Genomic DNA, 26,345 nt, shown 5'->3' on the forward strand with positions numbered 1-26,345 from the left:
AATAACAGTTGTTCAGACTCAGTTCGTGTAAACATCCTACACTCAGCTGTAATCAGTTGCAGCAGAGGCTGAGAGAAGGTTGTTTACTTGAACTGGCTGGAAGTGACACTTAGACATAAAGCGAGCTGAGCACCGAGCATTCACATCAAGGTCATACATCATAGGTTTAAAATGTGGATTGACAAATCAATAATTTTGATATCTCATTAAGTAAAAACACCAAACATTTGCTTGTCATGACCTCTCAAACTTATATTTGTGTACTTCATATCATACCAGTAAAATTAGTACTTACAGGTTTTTGGACTGTGCAATTTGAAGACATCACTTTGTGATACTTTATGATATTTATGTTTGTATGCTAAATGATTAATCAAGCTTAATATCATAATTAATAATGAATACAATCATTAGCTGCAGCCCTAATACACAGTTGAATGATAATGGAAAAACGAATGTAGATGTGACAAGTATAGACTATAATCATTATCTTGTTTCCTTGGTGCAGTGCAGTGAGCCTTGCTAAAGTGAGAGGTTGCCTGTTATCAGAATCAGATTTATTACAACTATGTTAACACACACAAGGAACTTGGTTCCGGCTGCTGTGACTCTCCAGTAATAGAGACAACATACAGACAGTGTACATATTATTTATACATAATACAAAATATACAAGCAATATGCAGATGATATAAAAGACAAACAATAATGTTACGTAATGGTGTTGAATGTTTACGTTGGCATGAAAACTACGGACGTGTTTAAAGATGTGGTTGTCTGACAGATTGTGTCTTATGTAAATACAGCGTCCCTGTCAATGTGGCACAAGGTGGTTGGACATCAGGTAACATGAGGTGTGTTGCAGGTGAAAGATATGAAAACATAATTTTATGAAATGCACTCATAGATATTCAGGTCCAATGTTATCACTAGAAATAGAGAACAGCATAGGAGTAAAGGGTCAAAGATGGTAAGAGGTTGGTTTGCAGTGGATGAGCTGAGTTTCAGCTCCATCACAGTTCCTGCTTTCATTTTGACCTCTTAAACACAGTTCTATAAATAGAGATCCTGGTGTAGGGCCTAACGGAGCAGTCTAATTTCTGGATTCATCCATTAATCAGCAAGAGAAGGTAGGTTAGTGAGAAGATGAGTTTATTTTTACCACAGTTTGTATCACTGCAGTGCACCGCTTAATTGTTGACTGTGATACACAATAGATGTGGTCAGTGTTGTGTCATCACATTGCTGTGTGTCATTTTGTGCTGCCGTGGCAAGGGAACAACACTTCATTATCTTACTTATTGAGTGGAATTCATGGGTAGATACTGATTGTTTGTATAGAAGCTGCATTTTTAAAAAGCTCGAAATACATTAACTCAATATTTGATGTGTGGCACCCACTGAATTAATCTGGAAATGTTGAAATTAATAAAAACTATTAATATGGTTCATTTGTATGTCATCTTATTTCCTCAAAGAGCTTTCAGATTTTTGAACAGACAATTATCAGTGAATTCCTAAAATGTTTAAATATTTAATTATTTTCTGTAAATTTCTGCACAAACCAACACAATCAGATTTGGCTAAACGGACTTGCACATGTCAGAGTTGGCCAATAGATTTTTGTAAATGAGTACAGACCAAGAATCTGTAGGTGAAAAAATTAGTGAAACAGCTTCTTGGACTTAAATAAATCAATGTATCTTTACTTATAGATATATTTCAAGCTTTATTTACTCACCTTTTTGCAGTTTCAAATAACCAGTGAGCTTGTTTGTCAGGTAAGATGCGTGCAAAAAACTGAAGGTTAAATATTTCAACATTCACTGTGCAACTGTGGCACAGTCTAAAAGTTCACCACTAGATGTCAGACTTGTGCTTCTGATTGATCAGTAGTATACTTGATAAAACTCCCAATCACTGACAAACCAAAAACAATACAACTACAATCAAATGTCAAACATTTACATTTAAATAGTCAGTTTACCTTTTTAATTGTCATTGCGGAAGAGAGCTATTCTTGCAGCTGGTAAAACTATGTCTACTATCACAGTATCCTGTTACACAGGCTGATTAATAAGTGAGTAAGTGATTTTTTTTAGTGGCTTTCAATGACAGTAACCTTCAAACCATTACCATTATCCATTAACAAGTCTGACGAACATTTCTCCAGCTCCACCCTGCCAGGAACATTTAAAACCAAATTAAAAGAAATACCATTATACTACACAAGTCCTGGTACAGGCCTGGGGACGGTCAGTTGTTCTCTGTCTGGGGCTGATGTACTACCCAGTATAGACAACTAATACCAACAGAGGGAAAACAAACCTATTTAACAGCAGATGTCTACTTACTTCACTCTCCCCCAGTACTTCAGCTTTTTATAAAAAAAAAAAAACTTTTATTTTTCAGTTTGGAAAATTTAAAATATACTTTTATACATTAACATGAGGGTTAGTTAAATGCATTGCAATTGAACTTCATCATTATTTTGAGGGAAAATGCATTAGTGAGTATGGTGAAGTGGTAACTGTAACATACAAACCTGTCAGCAGATGTCAACGTTGAGCTGCAGCTATTATCTCTAAAAAATCACTTATTCATAAATGTGTCAAAGGTGTAATTTACTTCCATATCCAGGATCAACACAAACACTGAAAAATGGAGGGAAAATATATCGGCTTGTAATGAGATTATTTAAGCATCATTTCCATTATCTGAGGTCATTAACTTCATATGTGTGGATATAACATGCTAGTGGGAAAAAAATTGTTCAATCAGAAATAACGTTTTCAGATAGGCCTTACTTTTTAAATAACTGAGTGTGGATGTTTAAGATGATTTAAAAAAAATAAAAATAAAAAAACCTTCCTCAGAATTTACACTAAATATTTTCACATGGGAAAAAAAGACATAAATGTAGAGAAAACAATATTTACATTACGACTGACCATGTGCAGCCAGAACATATGGTCACAGTCTCTCCTGCCAGAAGTTGCAGCATTGAATAATGGCCAGAAGTGTTTTTGCAGAACATTATGCCGTCACAGTGAAGTTGACCTTTGACCATTTGGATATAAAGTGTTATCACTTCCTAACTTCCTGCTATTAGACATTTCTGTGAAACGGTGTCATATGAATTCTTGAGTTATAGCCAATGAGTTTTGACCTTTGACCACCAAAATCTAATCAGTTCATCCTTGAGTCCCAAGTTAATGTTTGTTGCAAGTTTGAAGAAATTCCCTCATGTCACTCCTACATACTGTAATGCCTTAATGCATTAAAAAATACATAAACTACACTCATTGACTAAACAAATGTCTTGGTAACTCTTAATGAAACGCCATATGAATCATGAATACAATTATGTGTGAAACTTGTGTCAGACGTAAAAGAGACATGTTCTGACGTCAGTGTCATAAAACACATTTGCAAAGTATAACTGCCACTGAGAACATCAGCACAGACTCCTGCCCTCACTGGGAAAGCCTCATTAGCGAAGCTGCTGCAAAGATGAGGTGAGGCGCTGATTTGGCAAGGGATGAATCCAGAGAGGTTAATCAAGGTAAAAGGAACATTTCATCCTGCACATAAAAAGTGTGTGACGTTCTCTCGGAGTATCGCTCTCTTGTTCCATGCATGGGTTGTGAAAATATATGCACAGCTTAATTTATGTCTTTTTTTTTTTTATATGTCCAATCTGAAACTGTTGAAGTTGTTTGCGAGGTGAAATCTCTTGACCATTCTGGCCTTAATTCATATGGAAAGGGATAAAAACTTGTTTGAGGCTCAACTCTGCAAACTCAAAAAGAAAAAGGAGAGTTTAACCTGACTGAACCAACCTGGGACAACATTAAAGGACAAGTAAACACATTTTACTTGCTGTAATCATTCTTCCTGGTCTTACAGGCCATTCTTAAAGTGATAGTTTGGGCTATTTGAGGTGGGCTTGTGTGAGTTGTCTAGAGACAGTGTTATTACCTGCAGCGGATTCAGATCAGCATGCTGCTAGTTTAGAGAAGCAGCAGGAGCATCAGCACAGAAGCTGAATGATGAGCTGCTGTGGACGGGGTCAGCAAAGACATGGTTGTCTTTCTTCATTGTGTTACGGCAGCTCAGCAAAGAAACCCCAGGTAACCAAAAAGGGAATATTGTACAAAAACACAGGCGGTCACTTTGGAAGATATCCATTTGATTTGATTATTTCAGGCTGGTGGAGTCTCATAATAGCTTCTGCTGAACTTTAGAATTCATTTCTGCATAGATAATGACAATAAAAAAATAGATAATAGCCTGCATGAAAAGGAGGAATTATTACAGCAAGAAAAACAACAATTTTAATTTAAATATGGTCACTGTGACTGTTACAGTTGATCTCTGTAAATGGAGAAATAGTTCTCCAATGTGTGCAAAACAGCAAGCACATTTTAAACTTTAAACAATGGAGTGTGCATTTTGGACACTGTGTGAAAATGAGGATGTCCTGCTGTTGCCTTTTCAAGGATGTACATCATACACTTCCCTGTTTGTAAAATACAGCGGAGAGGCACAGCAGTTCTCCCTGTAAGATCTCAAATGGTTCAGGTTATGGTAATCTGCAGGTTACAGATCATTAAATTAATATTAAAGTAGAAAAGAGTTATATGATGGTGGCTGCCCTTATCCATCTCCTGTCTTTTGTTATTGTTTAGTAGTTTGATTTGTTGTCTGTGTTATTTTTTTGCTTATTTCTATAACAGATATGTGTTGATCAAACCCTGATAACCAAGTCAACAACTAACAGCACTTTCTGTATGCACACACATTAGGAAAGATCTAATAGTTGATACCTTAATATTTGGTCATTCTTTCCTTGTGTCAGACATTATAAAGCAGGCAGCAGAATTTCCTAATAAATGATGAAATTAATGAGGTAATTCGTTTAGGGATTTATCAGAGAATCACTAGAGAAATTAAGGCTTCCAGGCCAAAATAAGTTTAAAAGCCACCAGGCACCTGATGCTAAATAGACTGCACACATGCAGCCCTTTCCATAAATGTCCTGTTGTGTCTGAATAAAGCTGTAAGGAACATTTAAATTTGTCAATATCCAAACGACAAAGCCATCACTGTTATGAATTCCCTGTTTAGCAGCTTTAGTTTCCTCCCAGGGAGCAGTTTGTATGCCTCACCCCTCTAGTGAAATCAGTCCCGTAAGTTATAGTCTGGTTGTGTGCCCATCAATGTCAAGAGTTTTATTAATTTTTTACAAAATATGGCAAAGCATCAAAAACAGTTCCTGGCACAGTACATGCTGAAGGGCATGACACACCTAAATTAAACTAATTAGCAGCCGCTAATATAATTATCTGACACATTTTGTTTGTTTAACTCACATTGGCCAGCAACAATAACCAAACAGGATGTGGCATTCAAGCCGTGATTGATTGGTATTAAAATGGCCTGAAGTGTGTCAAGAAAAATATTCCCAAGAACATTACACCACCACCACCAGCCTGGACTGTTGACACAAGGCGGGTCCATGGATTCATGCTGTTGATGCCAATTTCTGTCAGCTCCAACCAGCCTTGTAATTCTCCTTCGACCTCTCTTCTCATACCATTCTGGATGTTCTCTGTTGCCTTGACACCTCATGCATTGCACGGCTGTCACATGATTGGCTGCGTACAGGTGTCCTATTAAAGTCAAACTAGAAAAAGTAAAGTATATAGGGGAAGAGAAAAAATCCCCCAGCATATTCTACAAATACAATTCCACATTAAAGGAGAGTGTACATTATACAAAGTACTAAATGAAGCTTGTTTTGATCAAGTTCAATCAGGAAGACTAACTTTGTCATTTTCATTCACAATTCTCTTTCCCTCTCTCACCCCACTTATTGTAATCGGCTTACTTCAGGTGTTTCCAGTAACCAAATCGTATTTCGCCACAACCTAAACAAGCCAGTCGTTGCGTTGTCACTGTCAAACTTTAAAATCCATTCTGCCCTCTTCCGCTGGCAGCTGTCAGTTCATATTGCTGCGACCCTCCTCCACCCCATCCACCTCCAGTCTTTATAGCCAGTGCCAGGTCGAGCTCATCAGAGTCCTCATCACACCCAGAACTCCAGCTTCTCTTCTTCCCACCACCACCAGTGTCTAGACCCCGGGGGGTTTCCTATACTTCACACAGCCTCATCCCCTTTTCACATATCATGACATCACGATGGGGTCTAGTCGCCAAAGACTCTCACATCTCTCACTTTTCCTCTCGCAACACAAGTTTATTTGTCAATTCAGAATGAATTCTCTCCTGATTGAAATATTACTTTATAATAATATACTATAATTCAGAAACTACAAACAAAACCATGACCTTTCCCTAACCTTGACTCTTATTCCTTAATAAAATACTCTGCCTTTGAACATAATCCAGCCAGAGATTACATTTTCAACAAAACCTATTTGCCACTGCGGTCGAGGATCGCAGCGAGGAGATAAAAAAAAAAGGAGCCAACTGATACAATACTAACCAAAACTGAAGTTCACAAAATGACTCCCCTAAGCATGAACACACTCAATGAAAAATGCTTTCTAATGTTCTCTAAGCAATTGACAGAAATAGAAAGAGACACAGACAAAAAGAGAGAAGCAAAAAATCACCATCCTTTAAAAAACTGGATTTTCTGCTTCTTGTGTAGTTGCTGAATAACGTCATATTCATGCGTTCCAGCATGAGGTCCAGTTCTCAGGTGTTTGTTGTTGAGCGTTTCAAAGTAATGATCCCAGTTTCCATCTCTGTTTGCTCCAAACCCAAACACACTGACCTGCGAAAACAAATATTATACCTTGAATCTCAGCTGAATTTAAGGTATTGTTTCCACAATTTTAAAGGTTTTCTGTAGTACCAGTTTGAATACAAAAGAAAGAAAGTTTATGTTGGCTTACTCCTGTGTAGTACACACAAAAAAAATGCTCCGTAATATATATATTCTTTAAATTTCTGCAGATATGTCTTCATATATCTACTATCTTTATTATTTTAGAAAGTTAGATTAGAAGATTGACACCACTCTCACATCTGTACGGTGAATATCAGGTTGGAGGCATGAGACACTTAGCTTAGCATTCATTCTGAAAACAGGGAAAAAAACAGCTAACGTAGTGAACTGTCATTTTCACACTTTAGTTTCACACGAACCAGACAGACTGTGTTAGTACGTAAACTGTAGAGTTAATGGTGGGCCAATTTTGTTTTCTTTTGGACAGAGCCAGGTTAGCTGTTTTCCCTTCTCTAGTCTTTATGCTATGCTAAGCTAGGCTAACCGGCTGCTGGCTCCAGCTACATACTTGCCATACAGACATGAGAGTGGTATTAATCTTATCATCTAACTCTTGGCAAGGAAGTGAAGATGTGACAAGATCAGTTCAGCCACTGAGGTTATAATATGCTCTCTGAGCAGCGCTACATCTTCAGGCAGACTGGAGGTTACAGTGAGTCGCTGTCGGAAAGTGACAAAACGGGCCAGGGCTAGCTGGTGGCTAACTTCACTTTAGAACAAAAGACGTGATGGAGACAAGAGTTAATATTGGCATTGCTTTCTATTGCTGAAGACAGCTCTTGGTGAGTAAAGGAATGACGTTTGATGCTGAACTCACAATGTTTCTTCTTGACTGGTAAGTAAACAGCTGCTAATGCTAACATTAGCTATGTAGTGGTAGCAAAACGTGGCTGATAAGTAAAAGCATCTGCAGACAACTCATAAACAAAAATGCATTTCTTTTTTCATCAAACATTTGCAAGGATGAATGTTTTGACAATGTGTCGTCTATCAGTCTTCTTCTAACTTCCCTTTGCCGGTTCATGATTTCTTACTGTCAGTCAGTTAGTAAATAGCATGAAATTGTTGGCAGAATGTGTAAAGTGAACCTACCTCATCGCAAATGAACATGCTGAGAGCGAAGGTCAGAAAGCCAGTGGACGGATAACTGCCGTTCTTGCTGAGCCAAATCTCATGAACATATTTCATGAAAGCTGGACTGAGGATCATCACCTGTTATGAATCAGACTTAGCCCTCAATCTGACATTTATGAACCATTCCTTTCTGCCACAAATCCATCATAGAATACCGTTGTCTCGCTGGATTATCATATCTACAGTTTGAGACTTTTGGACCCCACTGTATGTCAGTGTCATTCAAGATCATTTAAAAATACTCACCAGATCCTTGTTAGCCATCCTCTTTGAGTTCACGGCACTATTTTTCCTGTTGAAAGTAATATTAATGGTTAAATTTAGTGGAAAATGTGCAGATTAAGTATTGTTTAGCAATAATTACATGAGACTAGTATGTCCGATTAAAATTTTGCATTGTCATGGTCAGAGTGAATTATACAATTTTCCCTCGGAAATGTAGTGGAGTGGATGTAAGTAGCATAAAATGGTACCAAGTACTACAGTACTTTGAGTAAATGTACATGTGTTTTGTATTTTAATATTGTTCAACTACACAACCAGGTAAAACTCTTAAACTCCTGAGACTAACCAAACCACCACATACACACCAAAGACTAGAGGGCTGCAGGAATGAGTCCTACCACGCGGATATTAGTTAGCATTTTAGCACTTCCGGTTCCCTCGCCCCAAAGTCTTTGGGTTTTTGGTTAGATGACACAAGCTCGAGACATTTTCATGTTGTATTCTACGATATAAATAACCCACCTATGACGTTTTACGCTTTCAACACTATCACGCCAAACACGAAAACCGAGTCTCACCAGTCTGTATTGACAGTGTTGTTGTGTTTATAATTGTGCTTTTATAAACTTTTAAAGAACAGGACATTTAGAGCCAATTACAAATGAATGTTAATGTTGCTCCATCTTTGCTAGATGTGTAAATAAGCAGCTGTATGCTAACACGTTCGCCATAACAACTCTATCAGATGATAATATACCCATGTTCTGCTCACAGATTGGCACACTGCCCCCATGTGGCCAGAAAATGAATCAATGTAGGTTTAATGTTACACACACCACCCCCTTTTTCCTCTTGGCCCTTTTACTTTTGGCCGTCTGTTGATCAGTCTGTTGAGGATAGGCGCTTTGACAGCTAATCTAAAACTGGATTGCAATAATGGCTTAATTTGATAGCATTCAGTGTTCAGTGGAGGAACTATTCATGACCTTTCACACACGTCAACAAAAGCTTCGTCAAAGATGTCTGTTAGTTGTTAAAACCAGTAATTTCATACAAACAAGTCTATGCAATGCAGTTACTTTCACCTGCCGCAGGTTTTTCATTCACATAAATGAACACAGATACAGAAAGTAGCTTTGCACTCTTACCCTTGATTGAATTTCTGGAGAAGCCAGAGTAAGTCCTTTATCTTGAATGGAACCAGCACAAGATGAGTGGTGCTGTCCAAAGGAACAGCGCTCTCTGGGTACATGACATGATGGGTTGTTCTGTTCCCAACATCTGCTTCAAAGCCTTTGGTACGGCCACGGTTTATTCTGTATAGTACAGGGGGATACATATTTTATATCATGTCATTATATGGTGACTGAAGTTAACATTAAAGGGAAATCCCAAATAAAAAAATTGCCTGCTTTATATTGGGAGAGAAATACAAAGGAACATTTTTCAGAATTGTGTCTGTGTCAACATCATCATTAAACTAGAATTGTTTTAGGAGGCACCAATGTTTGTATGATTTGATAAGAATGAGATAACACATGCAGGGATTTTAATAAAGTCTGATGATTTACCTTATTATGACATCATGGAAATCTATCAGAGGCCCATAATGTGATCCCTTCAAATTACCAGAATTCCCCACCACAGCACAAGTCCTGCAACGGTCAGAGCTGGCCTCTACAACATCAGGAACGGGTGGGAAAGTCTTGAACATGTTCACCACTGTTGCATTGTAGAAACTGAAGTTGTACCTTTCCGAATATATGCGCTGACACACAAACAGAAAAAGAATATTATTTAAGAGGCAAAACACAGGGGTGGCTTTTATCGTGAAGAACTCACATAAATAGTAATACAATTGCAATTTGTTACTAAGGTTGGCACTGACCTCAATAAAAAGACAACAGTCATTATTGGCATCAGTCTTAAATATCCAAGGGAGTAATGAAACACACAATGAGCTGTTAAATGTTCTGTAAAATGAGATTTTAAACAATAATATGGTGATGTAATTGCGTCCTGAGCAGAGAGCGAAGTCACACACCCTCTGAATGTGTGTTGTAATCTTGGCCCTATGTTTGTAACCACACTTGGACCACCAACATGCGAGGTGGCACAGTGCAGCATGCACTGTTCAGGGGAAAGTGACTTTCCTAAATTTGCTCCACTGAAGAAACCAATTTTTTGGCTAAAAAGACGACCTGAGACAAAAAAAAAAGAAAAGAAAAAAGAGATGTGACCAGAGCACAGTTGGACTGGCCATGGGGACTACTGGCTAACATCCAAAAAGTTTTTAAAGTTTTTACCGGCTCTGTTAGTTTCATTCATGTGTAGGGATGGGTACCAAGCCCCGGTATTGAACGAGCAGACAGACAGACAGAGACACACACACACACACAGTCCAGACAGCACACACACCAACTCACGCTCGTATCCTACATTTACATAGATAACAATGGCGTTGAAAACCAAATGGTCCAAAGTGTGGCTCTACTTTACTAGAGTTCATGCAAACACAGCCCATTGTTACATGTGTGATTAATGTTGTGTTTGTTCAAGTTCTTTTTTCTTCCTCAAAAAGTATCGATAAGAGTACCGTTAAAGTACCAGATTGATAAGCAGTATCAGTAAGAGTAGTAGTACCATTATACCCATCCCTATTCATGTGGCCGGTCTCAGCAGATAAATCGCAGGCTGAATTTCTTTCCCAGTCTGACCATCGAGCCACTACTGGTCTGGCTTTACCTGAGAGAGAAAACCCTACGTGCTGCTTAAGGGCTCCATTGTGCCTCAGAGCTGTTTTTTTCCTCTCCTCAATGTGTAAAAAAAACTTGATGGCAACATAATTTTACATGACTATTTTCATTAGTGGCCGGCTACAATGTTAGCTAAAATGCTGTCAGGAATTGAATTTCTTTTTTAATTAACAATGCTAATCATTTGGTCTGAAGAATAAACAGATTAAAATAAAAAAAAAATGTGTGCAGAGAACCCAAAACAGTACCTGATTTTGCCAAAGATCATTCAGTCTCCAAAATAATCAACAGTGAAACAGAAGCAGAATATTTTTGCAGCATTTTAAAGATAATCTGACATTTACCTTCCACCAATTGAAAGCATCCTCTGAGATTACAGTTTTTCTTGACAAAAAAGGCTTGGGAGATGAAGTGTTTATTTCCGTAAACCACGGATCGCCATCTGTTAAACACTTGTGACAGGAACAAAGACTTGACTTCTGAGAGCCGAGGGAAAATACAAATAAATTCCATGAATAGTTAAAAAACACAGCAATTGCAGCGATGCACAGCAGGGAAATGAGAACCGAGATTTTTCTCAATCCAGGAAGCATCTTGGCAATGTGAATGAGGAAAATATCCAATCTGTGGATACAATGAATAGTGAAATATGCAGGTGAGTTGATATATGAAAGCCGTAAAAGCTATCAAGTGCAACTAAAAACTCAGGCTGGTTGTTGAGACAGCATGACCCTGGACAACAGAAGAGGGTGAAACCAATATCCTCTGAGAACAACGGTGAAGCCACACTGAGCATTTACAGGTGTAAACCTGTTGGTACATTGTTGGCTCATGTTACACCTGTAATGCACAAGTGTATTCAGCAAGGGGCAAAATAAGAGAACAGGAAAATAACACACAGCTCAAAATATTTTTTGATTTATAGCCTGGTCTAGTTTCTTCATAGAACAATGGGTTACCATAACAAGATTTTTCAAAGCAATTACTTTGACTGTAGTGTCATTTCCCTGTTCTGCTAAACATATTCATGTCCCAGATATTATTAAAATTGTACTGTACAGTAGAACTTGAATATAGAAGACTGTGTCTACAGGGGACAATGATGTTAACAGTGATAATATAATAAACAATAAATAAAACAGAAGAAAAAGAAAATGCAATGATGTTTAACTAATTAGGATGGATAAGAATCAGCATGTGACGGAGGACGTCAGTGGAGCAGGCGGCCCTTCAGTGTGACCCAGGACCCATTTACATTCACACTGCTAAAAGAGAGCGGCCACATGTGGACCAGACCACCTCTGAATGTGGTCTGAGTGATCGGATCTCAAATGTGTCTTGGGTGCGTTCACACCTGAACTTAAAGCTGACCACTTGTGATCGGATCACCCGAGACGGATGTTAATACCAGGTCTGAACAGGGCCCTGCATGTCATCCCCTCTCTACCCCCTACTTTCCTGTAACGCTCTCACTGTCAAAATAAAAAGGTAAAAAAAACAAGAAATAAAACATTCAGAATCCAGACTGACTGATTGCGCAATAGGACTTAATTCATAATAATAATAGTCATTAAAAAATGTACAGTTTTGTACATGAGTAGATAGATGTTAATTACAAAATACCACCATCAATTGAAATGTGAAATTTATTTTATTTCTCTCTTACCTCGCAAGAGATGAAACAAAACCTGCTGTTAAAACACCTGTGAGATATCAGTGATGACACTAAGTGATGACTTTGTTTTTCAAATTTTATTTCACTTTCATTATTTAGGTTTATTATTTAAAGTCCACTCATTTAAGGCAAAATCAGTTTTAAACCTGTTGCCAAATAGACTGCACGCATGTAGCGCTTTCCATAAATGTCACTTTATGTCTGAATAAAGCCGCAGGAAACATTTAAATTCACCAATATCCAAATGACAAAAAGCCATCACTGTACTCACTTATCTTTGATGTACACTACTTTGTTTAGATAATAACTTTTGGAACCTAATTCATGAAGTTAATCTCTAAAATACATCAAGAATGCAAATCTGATATAATCGGATCTGTGATAGGTTTGTAACACATTCAAATATCCCTTCACTCAATCAAAGATGACACATGCCTGGCATGCAAACCCAGGAGATTTTCATATTTCATGCAAAAACATGAATAAATACGTGTACCCCGAAACTGTGAACAAACTGGACAAAGAAATACTTTGTGTTTGATTTACTGAAGCTTCTAAATGACATTTTTAGTTGAAATCTTTTACACAAAATCTTGGGTTTGTAAACATTTTATCGTCATTGTTCTAAAAACAATGGCTGCTCTAAATTAACTTCCATATTTTTGTACAATACATACAATATTTCATTCTACAAAATCCAATTTCAAGAACGTGAAAAATCATAATACAAAGAGTAATAATTGACCTTATTTGTAGTTGAAGGGGTCCTGTGCTACAGATTTTATAATGGTAGTCTAGGAGAGAGAGACCGTACAACACAGTGAGCTCATATGAAGATGAACATTGTATAATGTAATTTACAATGTATAAACATTAAAGCATCAGTAGTGGTAAGGAGGAATAAAGAAGAGCCATACTACCAATGACAGAAGATCAAGATAACATGAGAAATGACGGACAAATCGCTATTGAAACAACCAATTGTGCCAGTGACTTGGCACAGTTGGTAGTAGTTTCGGTTACTGCTCAGACAGTGTGAAGGACATTGCTCATACAACAGCACAAAACTGCAAGGTTAAACATTAACAAGGTTAAACATTAACAAGATTAAACAAGCCTGCTGAATGTTGGCAACACATTTTTTGGTCGGACCAAAGCAAAATAAGTTTGGATCCGACGAGATCCAGCATGTTTGGTGTGGACTTGGCAAGGATCGCTACAGTAACCGCACCTGCCAACCTTTAACCATAGGTGCGGGAGTGTGCCGATATGGGGCTGACTGAGTGTCAAAAGCAAAGTGGCAATGACATTTATGAGCGGCACTATGAATATGTTTGTTCAGACAGATACTGAATGAAAAGATGATCCAGTCTCAAGAGCCTTGGCGGAAGAGGGATTTTCCAACATGACAATGTTCCTGAACACACTGCAAAAAAAAAAATCACACAAGAGTTTTTTTCTTCAAAAGGGGAAAAAGTAAAAAATATGACCTGCCCAAGTACGTCACCTGAACTGAATCCCATAGAACACCTGGAGTATTGTAAAGTAGAAGGTAGAGCAACACAACACCTTACACTAAAAAAGGATCATCTGTGAACAATTGACTGGTATCATCCATGCCCAGGATGGATCGAATTAGTCATCACAAATAAAGATTAAATTAGAATTAGTCTTACTATTTGGTAGAAATTGAACTTTAAATCTAAACTGAAATAAGTTTCTGAAAATAGAAAAACAGCAACAGCTACAACAACAACTGCACACATCCAATGTCTTGCCTTTCAATTATCATAGTAAGAAGTAAAACAGCACCTTAATTGTGTCAACATACATAATCGTGGGTGTAGATTTGGAAATGGACAGTAGGGACATGTCCCTATACCAATGTCACCATCTTCACTCCACTCTGTGTAAACACTAATATCTATACGGCAATATGATGGATACTCGACTATGATGTGGCAGATTGTGGAAAGAGTACTGGAAAATTGTATTTAAGTACTACTTAAAACTTTACTCGAGTACAAGTAAAATTACTTGTGTAACAATGTACTCAGATACAAGTACAAAGTACGCATCTGTATCTGAGTAAACGTTACTGCGTTACATTTTTAAATCGGGGAAGAGGAGTAAAAAATATATATATATATATGGTCATCACAATAACATGATAAAACTGTTAAATCAAATAACATCTACAATGCTATACACATTAGTATTTCACTACATCGCACCAAAAGCAACCAATAAATTAAAGCCAGGCACGTGCAGCCTGTGCATACAACTAATACATATAAGCACTCAGTTGGCAGTTTATTAGGAACACCCAACTAATTTTAAGCCATTTTAATATTATGAACTGTTGTAGAGAGTTGTTGATTCAACTGTGGGATCATGTTGGAGGATGTGGTTTAGTTGAGCTGTATTACGTTATACAGACAGGTGTTTCTGTTATTTATTAACAGTAGAAACACCAGGACACAGCAGGTGTCCATAGACTTCATGTGGCAACATTAAGCTTCATAAACTAAACAGCTGCTACTTCTTGTAAAATTAACAGCGGAATAAAGCAGCGGAAAAAAGCAGAGATGTATAAATATACATACCTACGTGAACGCCACACGGGCTGCAGAACACAGACAAGACGCTGTACGTTGCTCGGCAACACAGTGGTTGTTGATGCTGCACAGTGTTGCACACACACCTGTGTGAACGTCATCCGGCTTCTTGGTTAGTCCTTATGCAAGTTATAACCAGTCCACTCGGGCTCTGTCTCACTGCGCTCCTCAGTATTTTAGCATTTAGCGTTAGCCAGACCCAGCATGCACCTGGTGACCACGTAAACACGGCAGGTGTGCTTGATTTGGGAAATTTACCGTGGTCGCTGGGCGGTGCATCCAACTAGCAGTTTCTTCTCTCTTCTTCACTCTCTTAATCGTAATTTCATCACGTGACGTTATTTTTTGTTTTGTTTTTTACTCTAACGACTTCGACATCAAATGTAGCAAAAATAAAGCACTTGAGTTAAGAAATACTTTAAAGGTTTCAAATGCCACAGAACTGAAAACGTCCTCACTAAATTAATTTACCTTTCAGACAGGTGAGCTGCAGGCTCTCAGGTGAGTTTGGATAGTGGGTTCAAACAGAGTAGCACACCACCTATTCTATTCATTTAAAAACAAAAAAAAAAAAAAAGTGTAAAACATACGTTTAAAATCCAAGAAAAAAAATCATAATAGACAATTTAATCATACTTTATTATTTGCCAGATGACAAAGAGTCATAAATTAAGAAAATAATATTACTTGTGTACAATTGTAGTTTGCTTTGTACAAAAAAAAAGAAATAAAAAAGGCAAAAACAAAAGGGGTCTGTACATTTTTTCACTTGAGGATAGAAGTATAAATAAAGCAACATTAAAAAATGTCTTGTCAGGGAGAAAATCTTCATTACATCCAACAAGGAGGTCCTCCATACTGTTTGTTTCATCAGCAGGATTACACAAAAAGTACTGACCCGATTTGCACTGAACTTGGCGGAGGGATGTGGCACAGGGAAGAATCCATTAAATTTTAGTGCTGGTGCCATTACATGGGCAGGTGCAGGAATCTACCACTTAACATTGCAGGATAGGGCATTTTTCAACTGTACAATTTGGTGTAGATCCATAAAATAATGTGGATCTCAAAGATTTGTGTTGGATACCATGACTGGTCCGCAACACATTTAAATATTCATTCTTTCAAAAGGTGACATCTGCCTGACAGGCGAGCCACAGAAATGTTCATGTATTATGCAAAAACACGAAGATAAATGTGTTTATCTATTCCCTGAAACTGTGGGCAAACAGAGGAAGTCACGGAAGAAATGTTTCCTATACTTCAATTATTTAACAGACTCAACAAACTCTTTTTTTTCGTCACAGAATGAGTCTATTCTTTTACCATGTGGTTCTGTACTTTCCTTCCACTCAGGATTAATCTACTAAAAGTTAGCATTGTTAGGGAGTAAGACAAGCAGAGCTGTCACTTTGAGTTGAAAGGTCCGTTCTCCTTTGTCTTGTTTTGCTTTCCAAAAATTTTTTGTATCAAAGCTGACAGACAGATCACCACCCTGGATAAAACATGACTGTCTCTTTCTCAGCGAGCTGCTTAATGATTTCATACTCGTGAGATCCAGGATGTAGTCCAGTTTTTAACTTTAGGTTTTTCAGTTTTTCCCAGTAATGACTCCAGTTTCCATTTCTGTCCGCTCCATAGCCGAACACACTGACCTAGGATAACAAAAAATGAATATATGATAAAACCGTCAAACTATACACAAGCAGCGGTGGCAGAGTGGGTCATCTCATTCAGACAAAACCACCTATCAAGCCAGTTGGGTCAGTCGGTCAGTGTGTGGGTTAAACTAAGCAGATACAGATATAACGCACTGACGTCCAACAACATTATTTAACATAAACAACAATGCTCACCCAACTTTTAGCACATTTCAGGATGTGCGTTACTAAAACTGAGTAAATTGCTGCCCGATGCAACAGACTGGTACCCAGTTTTGTTAATCTCCCATCTCAACATTAACTGTTTGAGAAGAAATCTCTATCAAATCGTCTGAATCTGACCTGAGCTGGTACTAAATTGGCAGGAGAAACAGAAACGTGGCCACATGTTGAAAAGCAATCAGAGGCGTCATTCAGAGGAGACTGTCCTCACCAGGACAATGACAGCACTGTTTGTTCAAGTGTCTAAAACAACCTCTCCCTGACGAGAACCTCTCGTGACTATTGTGAATTATGTCTGTTGTTTCTCAGAATCCAAGGCGGAGACATGGTAATGTTTGTTTTGTTACAGCACTGACAAAAAACCTCTTGCAGAGGAGGTCAGGGTGGATGAACTTTACATTCTTCTCTCTTTTTCTTACAGTGAAGTCGCATTAGGAAGTCATCGCTCCATGGCCAGTATGCACAGGAGGAATAATTACAATGTGCATGTGTGAATAAATATAAAGTTTTATAAAACGTTTGTGTGAAAACCTGAACTAACCTTTATCATGGAGGCGGTTTTTGTACTGGTCATTCATAAAACACTCATATGTTGTTTTGGAAGGCTACAAGCATATTTTGTCATTTAGTTTGGAGGACTGAGAAACTGAGAACGCAGGAAAAACCTTCGTAAAATGCTGCGAAATGGCACAAGGTTACTTGTTTTTTTCTATCCGTCATCAATTACTTGCAACAACTTGTCAATCATTAGTGTGTTAAATCTAAAGATGAACTTACCTCGTCACAAATGTGCAGGGCGAGAACCAAAGCCATGAAGCCAGTGGACGGATACCTGCCCTTTTTTTCCAGCCATGTGTCGTGAACATACCTCATGAAAGCTGGATTGACCACCATCACCTGTCATACATCAGAATTAGCCTTTAAACTTGTTGTTTATGAACCATCACCTTTGCAGCCAACGAAGTTGACATTCAAAACAATTCTCACCAAGTCCTTGTTGGCTTTGATGTGTGATTTTACTGGCATGTAGGACCTGGAGGAAATAACATGGAATGTCAAAATCAAACTAAAGCACAGATGCTTTTCCTCCATTATGTCTTGAACAAAGGGAAAATTCATGGTTATGGTTTAACGAAGCCGACAAGAGACAGTACAGTCTCTGGCATGACAGTCAGCTGACATGAAGACTTACTGCACTTTGCATTGAATGTTTGCATTGGATGTAAATTGTGCGCTGCAGGACGATCTAATATAAATGTTAAGCTTTAACAACAAAATGAACAATCAGTTGTCACAGGTGAGGGGGCTCTTTGGTGATACACTGAAACCCTACGGAATCCTTCAGAGCAGACATCTAGAAAGCAGATTACAGTATATGGGTAACCAGAGAATGTGTTGACATGCTCTGTAGTAACCTGGTTACTGTAAATCTGCGTATACATTGCAACAGGTCAGTAATCAGATTTCTCCCCCTGCCCCTGACCTTTCGCTGGAAGCCGTTCTTGCTTATTTTAACTGTAGTCGTGACAGAAGACGCCGACACTGTCCCAGAGTTTAACAAGTAGTCAAATGTTCTGCATGGAAACAGACTTGTTTACATATCTAGAGGCAACTTTGTGCTGGTTTCTCATTTCATCCGGCGGCTCTGCTGTTACGTTTCCTGTCTGCAGTTTTTTAACATGAACATGCATACTTGTAAAAAGCCGATTAGAAACCTGGTTATCTGCTGCAAAACAAAAATCAGTGTTCTCCTGAGGAACTCTACCGGTGTCTCGTTTACATGACATTTAAGAAATAATCGTACTGGAAAAAGCAGACTGTGAGGCATTACTTAGGTGTATGGAAATGCTCTGATGGCCTGCTCAACTAGACTAAATTTACATCTTGTTCTCTGTTCACAGGTTGAGCCCTTTAACCTGGATTCCTCGGGCACCTATCAGGCACCAATCTGTCACCCAACAGACCGTATCACATCAAACAGAAGGGAAGCATACACACCGTGGTACACACCCACTGCTGTGTGATTCTCACACACACAGACACACAAATAGCCTGCATAGATGTGTTCTGAAATATGAGCATATTACATGGCTTCTCAGTGTAAAAAAAGTGACACCTAATCCTTCAGTTCATCTGAAAAAAAATCTATATTTCCAGATATGAAAATACAGGGTTTTCACCTATGGAAGATTTATTTTTTGTAAGAATTCAGACTTTAATCTCAGAGTTCTGACTTTACTTAGGTGCATGGAAATGCTCTGATGGCCTGCTCAACTAGAATTGAAATTTTACATCTTAACACTTGTTCTCTGTTCACAGGTTGAGCACTTTAACCTGGATTCCCCGGGCACCTATGGGTTTCAAGACAATCTTGCAAAGGTTTCTTTGAATTAACAGTAATGTCCAATAAGCTTTGGGCCAGCAGTCATAGCCAAGGAAAGACACTGATTAATGCAATGGTTGTGGGCACAGAGGAAGAGGCTGAGTATATATGCGAGTAGAGAAGTTTTCCCTGAAATGACTGGGCTGCCATGTTTGGAGATTTGGAGACAGCCAGACTGACATTCTAGCAACTGTTGTGTTTGCCTTGATATGAAGATATAAAATGGTAATTTGGGAAATAAAAACTACCGGAATTGAATAATAATGGCGTACATAACATTTCATATTCTTGTTATATATTTTGTTTCATATTTACACTTTTCCTGTGTTTTATTTGAACCAAAAACCATCTCAATGTAGTTTTACATCACCCCTCTCAGGCTTCTGTCTGGAACAGGTCAGAGAGCCACAGAGAAGAGAGAATCTGAGCGTCATTATCCGATTTGTTTACTTAGTATTTAATACTTTACGTCTACATACAGATGGAAACTGCACAATCACATGTATAGTCAATAAAAATATGTCTCACGTGGCATAAAACCCTGTAGTGAAGGCTTTAATGAGCCACTCCAGGTCCTGTATCTTGAATGGAACCAACACCAGATGAGTAGTGTTGTCCAAGTCCACGGCGCTCTCTGGATACATGACATGATGAGTCGTTCTTTTCCCAACATCTGCTTCGTAGCCTTTGGTACGGCCACTGTTCATTCTAAATAGCACAGAGGAATATATATCATCACATGTTACTGTCATTGGCAGAAACAGATAAAGCGGCTGCTTGAATTTCAACTTTTAGTTTCTGACACAGAGGAGGAAATTTGCAGTGTGTGTCCAAGTGTCTCTAATAATTGCTCAAAAGATTAAAACAGCTTTCTTCAGATAAAAATGTACCTTATGATAACATCATGGAAGTCTATCAGAGGTCCATAATGTGATCCATTCAAATTACCAGAGTTCCCCACCACAGCACAAGTCCTGCAGCGGTCAGAGCTGGCCTCTACATCTGGAGTGGGTGGGAACGTCTTAAACAGGTTGTCCACTGTTGCATTGTAGGAAGTGGAGTTGCGTTTTTCAGCCTGTAAGCCCTAACACAGCAAAACATAAAGTGCTGTCAGACAAGTTGTGAATTGTATTACATAGGGGGAAAAAGTCAGTGAAGTTGTGTCGATATCTGGTTATATTTCACTTCCTGATGGGTCACTTTTTCTTACAAGTTGCCAACTTACTTTCCACCACCTGAACGCCGCCTCAGAGAGACTGTACTTTGCTGACAAAAATGGCTCAACAGATTTGTTTAAACGCTGCGTGAACCACACATCATCCTCTGATAAACATTTCCCACAGGCACAGGGGCTTGTGTCATGGAAAGGGGAGAAATTCTCCAAAGACACTTCCGCCACACGTTCCCTCAAAACCACAAAGACACCGACGCAGAGCAGCAAAATGAACACCTTCACTTTTGACACCATCTCGGCTGCTTGATGCTTGTGACTGGGAGTCTGTTTGCATCTGTAGGCAAAGTGAGCAGTGAAATACAATGTGAGTCTACATTCAGGAGCCAGGAACAAATTACCACATCATCTTTATTCAGTTACAGTAGGCAAAACAAACAAGTCAGTTTGGTACTGGAGCAGTCACTGACTAAAAATCATATGCGGGTTACATGCACGTGACGCCACACCACACCTCTCCCTCCCCCCAGTTCTGGTGACGCAATCGGCACACTTCACTATTATTCCTCCTCCCTTCACTGTTTAGGTAAAAACTTGATTGTTGTACTAATATTTACGCGTACATTCACATACACACAGATACATTTACCGATGTGTTGCTTACACTTTGTCAGGGCGCGTGGCATGGCGCGGGCCTCGCCTCGCCGGCTTTCATGTGAGGTCGGCAAAACAGGAGCGAAACATTTTCCTTTGTTAAATAGTTCGTCTTCGCGCGCTTAAGGGTCACGTGATAACACAAATTTTGTTTCCTGTTTGCAATATTAATTTAAATACATTTTTATTTTTATTATTAACTATGACAGCTTTATCTAGCCAGAGAATTTGCTTTATTGATATATCTTCTTTATTTATTTATTTATTGTTGTTGTAAATATTAAGCCTGGTGGGAGGGGCTATGGGTTTATGACGGGATGTCTGGCCTGGAGTCAGTCTGAACGCTTACATACAGAGTGCTTTACCTTTGTTAGCCTATTCAGTATTTTTATTTATTTTAATTTATTTATTGTAAATAATTGCATAATTTGCACTTTGGGAGGTCAGCAAATGAATAAGACCCACACTGTCTTTGACCTTGCCTGTATTTTTTCCCATTGAGGAGTTTGAGACGGAACTGGCCACAGCTCATAAAATCCATATAAAATAAATCTCTACATAAACTCATCTTCACATCAGCAAAATACAGCTGACAGTTAAATCACACAGTGCATTTTGTCTTTGATGAGAACTGCTTCAGACTTTTTTATTATATAACACATTATCATTATTATTGTCAACAAAGCTACTACTAATACTAATAATAATAATAATAACAATAATATGCTAATACATCGTTTCTGGTGGCAGTATTGTTACTTGATTCTTCGTCCATTACTTTATGAGTCAAAATTTACCTTAAATCTATGAAAGTTTAGTCATTGATTGTTATTCTTATTATCATTTAAAAACCATAATTTAAAATGTATTTATCATGAATTGATTTATCTCTTACCTGATGGGAGTAAATCCTCTTATAGTCCACTTATATTTGGCCTATGTTCACACTAGTGAAGGTCATGGCAGGTGACGCCAACTTTCAGTGGAGAGGACTTAAAGACAGAGAGGGTGTGGCCTCCAAGTCTTGCTCCTGCTCCACAGTTTGACAGAGACAGTTCAAACGGAGACGGGAATCCATTTACATTAATAACTCCTGCAGGTGAATCACAACCTGCAAATACAGGATCCCCAAGTTAATAAAACTCCTTCCTTCATCTTCATCCTCCTCCTCCTCATTCTTTATAAGATTAAAGCTCCAGAGGAAAGAAACAGCGGCGTAAAGTTGGTGTCCCGTGACCCGCTTCAATCCAGATTTTACGAGATTAAAAAAAACGTCATCCCCGTCATCCAACAAACTGTAGCACGTCGGACAGAAGGGAAGCGTACACACCGTGGTACACACCCACTGCTGTGTGATTCACACACACACAGACACACAAATAGCCTGCACAGATGTTTGTTCTGGCCTATATGAGGATATTAAATGGCTTCTCAGTGTACAAAAAGGAACTAATCCTTCAGTTCATCTGAAAAAATATATATATTTGCAGATATGAAAATATATATTCACCTATGTAATATTTATTTTTTGTAAGAATTCAGACTTTAATCTCAGAGTTCAGACTTTAAACTTTAAACTAATTTAAAGTCTTTCAGGTCTCAGATTTTCACTTTTGGGTCGTCATTATTACATTTCCATTATTTTTATTTCTTGTGTGCATTAGTCTGAAACTGTTTTCACTGTGTAAATGTGTATATGGTCTAATTATCAGCTTGTCAGTCATCTGTACAGCACTATGAACTGCACCTGTACAAAAGGTGCTCTACAAATCGTGTGGCGGTGTAACTATAGCCAACAAATTTAGGTTTTTAACTTCTTTCACTTTTAAGGGCAGCCAGGACGGTAACGTACAATATTTCACAGCAAAAATAAAAGTGACACGTGAAGTTTGGGACTGTCCCAGAACAAGTGTTTGGCAGTAACACAGTGCTGTGTCACATTAATGTCAATGCATATTTCAGGAATGAGTAGTGCATGGGACTTTAGTAATTTAGTAATGACATTACAGGCAGCACAGTGGAGCAGTGGTTACCGCTTTCACTTCACAGCCGGTCGGCCGGAAATTTGCATCTTCTCCTCTCTGCAGGCAGGTGAAGTTAATTGGCAACTGGTGCTCATGGTAGTTTGTCTCTATGTGGCTGTGACCAGTTGCTTGTTAAAAATTTTATTTGATTTTTCTTTCTCAGATTGTGTCATTTGACTTTTTAGAGGCATGAAAAGATCAAATCAACAAAAACTGGAGAATTTTGTTTTGTACTAGTTTCTACCACATAATGTAAATCATCTCACAATTAACCCCTTAGATTCATTTTGCAGCCCCTTTTAGGTGCCTCAACTCCCATGGTGGAAACTACAGCACTAAACCCTTTATTAGTTGGTAAATTTATATGAATTCATTACATTTACATCTATATGTTGTTAAAAAATGGGGCGCCTCTCTTAATACTCACTGCAGACGGGGTGAGATACGTCCCCACCTGTTTGGTAGAAAAAGAAAATATGAGGTTGCAAGCAATTAATATAATGAACATAATGAATTCACCTCAGTCAAGAGTGGTAACTCTTCAGCTGTTTAATGTGCAGATGGTGATATAACATGAAAAGCAATATAGAGACATTTCATAGACATTTCACCGACACTACAAGAAAACTGGATCAATATCCAGCCACATGCACCTCATGCTGAAGATAGAGGGAAAAGCTGGACAGACAGTGCTCCCTGTACTGAGAGATTTTATTATCTTTCTAATTTTGTCCTTTTTCAGTTCTGACTTCTACCTATAGGTTTCCTACACTGCAGGATATCTGTTGTTTCTGCTTCATTTTACTGTGAGTTTTTGAAGAACTGATACTCAATCAACCCTTTTCTACACCACACTTGATCTTACTGGCATTTCACAGATGCCATAGACTTCGTAGTGTGATGTGATGATGATGATGTGATATATCCTGATATGTCAGTGGCACCCTGAAGGATAGAGATCAAACTGTACTGTGTGCGTCCATTTCTGTCATTATCCTGAAACCTGCTCCTAAAACAATGCCAATGGGCCACATGTCCTTGCCGTAGGCAAAGATGCATGGATCACAAGGAAAGTGTCTCTAACCAGTTCGGCCATGTTGTGGCCACGTGATCACTTTCAAAGAAAAGTCCAGTCTGTAACAGTGTAACATGAATTAAACAGAAAGACCAGGTCAAAACCTACATGGCTGGACAGCGTATGGTCAATGTGCGAAGTTGAGGGTGTAGTTGAAAACTGTGGTGGAGCCGCTGTTAATGGAGAATCTGATGCATTTATTGTGGTTGTGTCCTGGTATTATTGCCTTGTGGGTGGAAATCAAGAGATGTCTAGCCTTGTATTAGTATGTGCCCACAAACAATAATACTTGGTGACACGGTGTTGTCTTTGCACTCTGCTTAGTGTCAGCAGGTTTCAGCCCTTTATCTGTTTCTCCTACTCTCTGTGCTCACATATAAAGTCTTTTAATACAGTGGAATTCCCAATAAAGCTGTTCTCATCTACTACATGTTCTTCTGTGTCTGTTGTCGGACAACAGAGCGAGTTTGAAATAGTGACTGATACACGGCCCATTATGACTAAATGTTAACCAGCAGTCACTTCCGAGCCATTTACGATTATGAAATCCTGATTTTACAGCCACAACATAGTCTGACAAAATACATAAATTAAAGCCAAAAACTGCTGCTCTGCCTCTCTGCCAATCACTGAGCGGAGTAGACATAAGAGCATTATTGATGGGCAGCAGAGTGAGGTGTGCTGGGTGCTGTAAGGTTGGTGTACTTGTTCCCAGACTCAGCACACTGGTAGAACTTACTCTATTCTTTACAGGCACAATGCAGGGTCTCAATTTTCACTTTTTAATAATGGTTAAAGAAAAGGCTCATCCTACTAATCTACATTACAAACAAAAACGTGTTGGCATACAACACTTTGAACTACTCAGCTTGAACACATTTAGCTCACATTACACAAACGTGACTCTTTCTCCAACACCATGACTGCAGGCTGTCATCGTCTGCCCTCTGCCTGACATATCCTAATATAACTACAAATAACAGAGCTGTGCGCAGTAACACGGGTGTCAGATTGGGACATGCCTTGGCAGCACCTGAGCTGAAGTCAGCATTTCCATTGAAAAGTGGCACCAAACGCCCACAGGAATACTATGACAAAGGGGACACGTAGACAGACATCAGGAACACAGTGTTTCAGAGGGCAGGAAATCACATCAGTTTAAAGTGAAAATTAATGTTACACAAAGTCCTTTGATCCATCGTTACCATACAAATATTGATTGATTGGTTTGACGTATTCTATTGGTAATTACACATATTGTAAGTAACATCACTGAAATGAAGGGATGGCGATGTCAATCTGTCAGCCAGCCACACTGTAAAAAAAAAAAAAAAAAAATCGTAAAAAAAACGTTAAATGATTGGCAGCAGCGGCTACCAAACAGAGACTGTAAAATTAAAGCAAAATATCCTAATTCAAATAAAGTGTAAAAATAATAAATTCACGGAAAGTTTCATTAATATTTCTACAGAGAAAAACTGTTATTTTACATATTTTTCCTAATTTATTACGATCAAACACCTTCAATAGAGTGAATCCACTCAAGTTTCAGATTTTTCCTAATTCATTATGATCAAACACGTTCAATACAGTGATGCCACTCGTAGTTCTGCAGATTATTCACAAATAGTTCTTCAGAGCTCCTGGTTGATTTGAAAAACTAAAACTGGCATTTCTCCATTGGTCTATCTTGCCTGTTAAGGTTATGTAATGAGGAGGTCATGATGTCACCTCTGAAGAAGTTGTGCTGTGGAGCTGAGGGGGTGTGGTCTGTTGTTTTTTAGCTTGTATCTTCCAATTCAGTTTTATCTCGTTTTCCACAGTATTCTCCATATAGTTCTGACAACATATGTGGACAAACATTATACTATCTTTTATGTCAGAATCCCAACTATACAGTGTATTAATAAGTAAAATCAAAACATAC

At 38.4% G+C, this 26,345-nt stretch overlaps 2 protein-coding genes across 2 annotated transcripts; both read right to left on the minus strand.

Annotated features, from left to right (window-relative positions):
- Nucleotides 1–4,076: 4,076 nt before the first annotated feature.
- Nucleotides 4,077–15,280, minus strand: LOC111233201 (CMP-N-acetylneuraminate-beta-galactosamide-alpha-2,3-sialyltransferase 2-like). Its single transcript, XM_022760961.1, has 6 exons — nt 15,221–15,280; nt 9,751–9,947; nt 9,328–9,495; nt 8,201–8,246; nt 7,913–8,032; nt 4,077–6,805 (listed from the first exon to the last, which is right to left on the minus strand). Exons 2-6 carry the CDS (start codon nt 9,891–9,893, stop codon nt 6,638–6,640), a joined length of 645 nt encoding a protein of 214 aa, XP_022616682.1. The 5' UTR covers nt 9,894–9,947; nt 15,221–15,280; the 3' UTR covers nt 4,077–6,637.
- Nucleotides 15,281–15,880: 600 nt separating this feature from the next.
- Nucleotides 15,881–22,430, minus strand: LOC111233170 (CMP-N-acetylneuraminate-beta-galactosamide-alpha-2,3-sialyltransferase 1-like). Its single transcript, XM_022760926.1, has 7 exons — nt 22,215–22,430; nt 20,720–21,002; nt 20,385–20,578; nt 20,023–20,202; nt 18,099–18,144; nt 17,889–18,008; nt 15,881–16,883 (listed from the first exon to the last, which is right to left on the minus strand). Exons 2-7 carry the CDS (start codon nt 20,960–20,962, stop codon nt 16,716–16,718), a joined length of 951 nt encoding a protein of 316 aa, XP_022616647.1. The 5' UTR covers nt 20,963–21,002; nt 22,215–22,430; the 3' UTR covers nt 15,881–16,715.
- Between the last annotated feature and the right edge of the window lie 3,915 nt (nt 22,431–26,345).

Source organism: Seriola dumerili, unplaced genomic scaffold (assembly GCF_002260705.1).
Source record: "Seriola dumerili isolate Sdu_G_001 unplaced genomic scaffold, Sdu_1.0 BDQW01000378.1, whole genome shotgun sequence".
NCBI lineage: Eukaryota > Metazoa > Chordata > Actinopteri > Carangiformes > Carangidae > Seriola > Seriola dumerili.

Excerpts from the sequence above, each read along its gene's own strand:
- LOC111233201 (XM_022760961.1), bottom strand. The coding sequence starts at position 9,893 with ATGTTCAAGACTTTCCCACCCGTTCCTGATGTTGTAGAGGCCAGCTCT. Across the intron at positions 9,496-9,750 it reads TTCCATGATGTCATAATAAG|AATAAACCGTGGCCGTACCA; the intron begins GTAAATCATCAG and ends TGTACTATACAG. Across the intron at positions 8,033-8,200 it reads GGATGGCTAACAAGGATCTG|GTGATGATCCTCAGTCCAGC; the intron begins GTGAGTATTTTT and ends GATTCATAACAG.
- LOC111233170 (XM_022760926.1), bottom strand. The coding sequence starts at position 20,962 with ATGGTGTCAAAAGTGAAGGTGTTCATTTTGCTGCTCTGCGTCGGTGTC. Across the intron at positions 20,579-20,719 it reads CGGCGTTCAGGTGGTGGAAA|GGCTTACAGGCTGAAAAACG; the intron begins GTAAGTTGGCAA and ends TTGCTGTGTTAG. Across the intron at positions 16,884-17,888 it reads CCCTGCACATTTGTGACGAG|GTCAGTGTGTTCGGCTATGG; the intron begins GTAAGTTCATCT and ends TTGTTATCCTAG.